Source organism: Cynoglossus semilaevis, chromosome 11 (assembly GCF_000523025.1).
Source record: "Cynoglossus semilaevis isolate Cse_v1.0 chromosome 11, Cse_v1.0, whole genome shotgun sequence".
Lineage (NCBI taxonomy): Eukaryota > Metazoa > Chordata > Actinopteri > Pleuronectiformes > Cynoglossidae > Cynoglossus > Cynoglossus semilaevis.
Window position 1 is genome coordinate 19,582,787 of NC_024317.1, and position 3,162 is coordinate 19,585,948.

Genomic DNA, 3,162 nt, shown 5'->3' on the forward strand with positions numbered 1-3,162 from the left:
ATCTCAGTCAAATCGGTACAGAACTGTTTCAGAGTAAACGTCGTTTTATACAACTATTATTATTATATTTGAATTGTTTTTGCTTTAACATTGATTTATTTCTAATTTCATTTCCAGGTGAAATATCTGCTCCTCAGACTCAGGTAAAAAAGTATAATTTTCTGTAAAAGTTCCACCTGGTTTAAAAATACTATTGCGATTGTTGCTTTAAATGTAACGCATTCCTTTTCTCTTCTGAATTCAGACATGAACTCGTCGTCTTGGTCTAACCTGACGGTGGTGGTGGAGTACAGAGACTCTTTCACCAAAGCCCTGACAAAGAATGTGATGGTGGTTGTTCTCAGCATCTCCATCAACTACATCAACATTGGTCTCATACACACCTTCTGCAAACATCAGGTGGATGGACATATGTAAAGACGCTGAACGTGACGTAATGACATGCAAAAGGAACTCAGTGTATTACAACACTATAATGAAACATGAGCAACTGCTGAGTCTCTGTCAACTAAATCACTGATTTTCTCTATGGACTTTGGTCTGTGAACTAAAATCAGTGATTTTCTCTATGGACTTTGGTCTGAGCTAAAATCACTGATTTTCTCTATGGACTTTGGTCTGAGCTAAAATCACTGATTTTCTCTATGGACTTTGGTCTGCTAGCTAATATTGCGGATTTTCTCTATGGACTTCTTCTGAGCTAAAATCAATAAATTATTCTGTGGACTTTGGTTTGTTAGCTAAAATCACTCATTTTATCTTCAGATTTTGGTTTGAGCTAAAACCACTGATTTCCTCAATGGATCTTGGTCTTAGCTAAAATCATTGTCGCAAATGAGTTGTTGCATAGAACAAAAGACTTGTCCTAATCCTAAACCTTAAACTGACGAAGATCGTGGTGACAGCTGAACTATATTCCAAGTTCTTGTCCTGTGGTTTTGCGTTTATGTACGAAACTCATACAGGTCTTGATCCGGGTCAGACTCTATACCCTATCGTTGACCTGACCGTGTGGCCCACATGAACCTGTCTGATCTGGTCCACAGACTTCCTCCAAGGTCCTAATCCTTTCACATGTTGATTTTCTGTTAATTTTGTTTCTCCAGGTCTTCTACACAAACCCTCGCTACATCCTCTTTATCCACCTAGTGGTGAATGACATGATCCAAGTGACGCTGTCCGTGATCCTGTTCGTCATCAGCTACGTCATCTACAGACTCCAGGTCCACGTCTGCTGCGTCCTGATCCTGATCGCCCTCTTCACCACGGAGAACACTCCTCTGAACCTGGCCTGCATGGCCGTGGAGTGTTACATCGCCGTCTGCTTCCCCCTCCGTCATGTCCACATCTGCACCGTCAGGAGAACCTGGTTTCTGATTGGTCTGATCTGGACGACCAGCATGCTGTCGGTTCTTCCGGACCTCTTCATCACTTTAGCCTTGGAGCCCGTGGACTTCTTCTTCACCCGGGTCTTCTGTCTGAGGGAAACGGCCTTCAGGAATCCTGCGATCATCCAGAAGAGGGACATTACTTACATCATCTACTTGGTCATTGTCTGGTTCATCATCTTCTTCACCTATTTCAAGATCCTGTTCACCGCCAAGACGGCAAGTGGAGACGCTAAAAAAGCCAGAGACACAATAGTCCTACACGGGTTTCAGGTTCTTCTGTGCATGGCCACATATGCAGAACCATTGCTGAAACATACACTGTGGCTCTATTTCCCCAGGAACTACACCGATTCCCTTTTTGCCATGTACATCATCGTTCAGATCCTGCCACGCTCAATTAGTCCAATCATCTACGGCATACGGGACAGAACCTTCAGGAGTTACCTGAAACAGTGCCTGCTGTGCAAATTCGGTCAAACGGAACATCTTTCTCTTTAGACCATCTAGGGTTCCTTAGAACTTCGAGCAACCAAGCTGCAAGAAGATACATAGTTAGATATTAACAAGGACTATTTTAAAGGCCATGGGTGGGTCTGTGAAACCTTAATTAGTCCATAGTTCTAAGTCTTTGGAAATTGTTTTCTTGTATTATTGTATTGTACTATTGTTCCTACAAAGCAAACACTCTTAGTTCCTGGTAGTTTCCCTAGTTCCTGGCTTGCAGAGAAACATGGCCCACAGTTGTATCCCTCTACCCTACTGAGCTTTCTAGTTCTAGTTCACATGAGCCACAGTGGGAATGTAAAAGTTCCTGGTTGTGATTCAACTTCCTTTGGTGCAAACCTAAAAAGCATGTGGTCCTGTCCGTGTTACCTGGACTACACCGGTAACATACAGTAAGAGCCTACGTGAGAACTTTAAAAGGACCAACCTGCATACAGTACATGACCCTACGGCAGTGCCAACATCTACAAAGCCAAGGTCAGAGCATCATGGGAAATCTCATCCTGCCAGGATGAATCTTCACCAACTGTAAGCCAGTTCGATAAGGTCCTGGAAGAGCCGTCAAAGATCATGGGTGAGGACCAGGACACCCAGTGTAGGACTTTGAGACAATGAGTCAAACCCAGAACATAAATTAGGTCTGAACCAGCGGTCACATGCAGCGGTGAAAGAGACATTATCTGGTCTCCAGGTGTCCAGAAGGCAGGCCTCCTGACTGTGATAGTGTGACCACGCTGATGACGTGGATACACTGTCTTGATCTCACACACTTTTGGGCCAGGACCAATTTGTTAATGGGTCTTAGCTGTGGTGGTGCTCTGAGCACCCCCTGCTGGATCACATGGTAAATTGTAATAAAATACAATAATAAACGACTGTCCAGCAGCAGTATCCGCTTTTTCAATGTATCCATCCATCCATCCATCCATCCATTTTCATCCGCTTATCCGTTACCAGGTCAGCAGTGTCCACGACCGCCACCCAAATCACACTGCACCGTACCAACCCCCCTAAACCTTCCTGCGGGTGGTGAGACCCTGGAAGGTACCAACCACCCTAATTGGGATTTGAACTTACCCAGGAGGTAAACCCTGGGGTTCCACACCAATGACAGAGACATTGCCTCTGGGCCAAAGTTCCACCCGCGTATTCATTTGAAAGTTAGAATCTGACCTGAACCGAGGAGAATTAAACATGTTTGTTTGTTTTAGATGACGTTACAGTCACAACAGTGTCATCGTCCAGGGAATTATGGGATATATGAAGA

General features: G+C 44.2%; 1 protein-coding gene across 1 annotated transcript; it reads left to right on the plus strand.

The window, feature by feature from the left end:
* Positions 1-2,168, plus strand: LOC103386762 (adenosine receptor A3-like). Its single transcript, XM_008321171.2, has 2 exons — positions 1-399; positions 1,107-2,168. Exons 1-2 carry the CDS (start codon positions 247-249, stop codon positions 1,887-1,889), a joined length of 936 nt encoding a protein of 311 aa, XP_008319393.1. The 5' UTR covers positions 1-246; the 3' UTR covers positions 1,890-2,168.
* The last annotated feature ends 994 nt before the right edge of the window (positions 2,169-3,162 follow it).

Excerpts from the sequence above, each read along its gene's own strand:
- LOC103386762 (XM_008321171.2), top strand. The coding sequence starts at position 247 with ATGAACTCGTCGTCTTGGTCTAACCTGACGGTGGTGGTGGAGTACAGA. Across the intron at positions 400-1,106 it reads ACACCTTCTGCAAACATCAG|GTCTTCTACACAAACCCTCG; the intron begins GTGGATGGACAT and ends TTGTTTCTCCAG.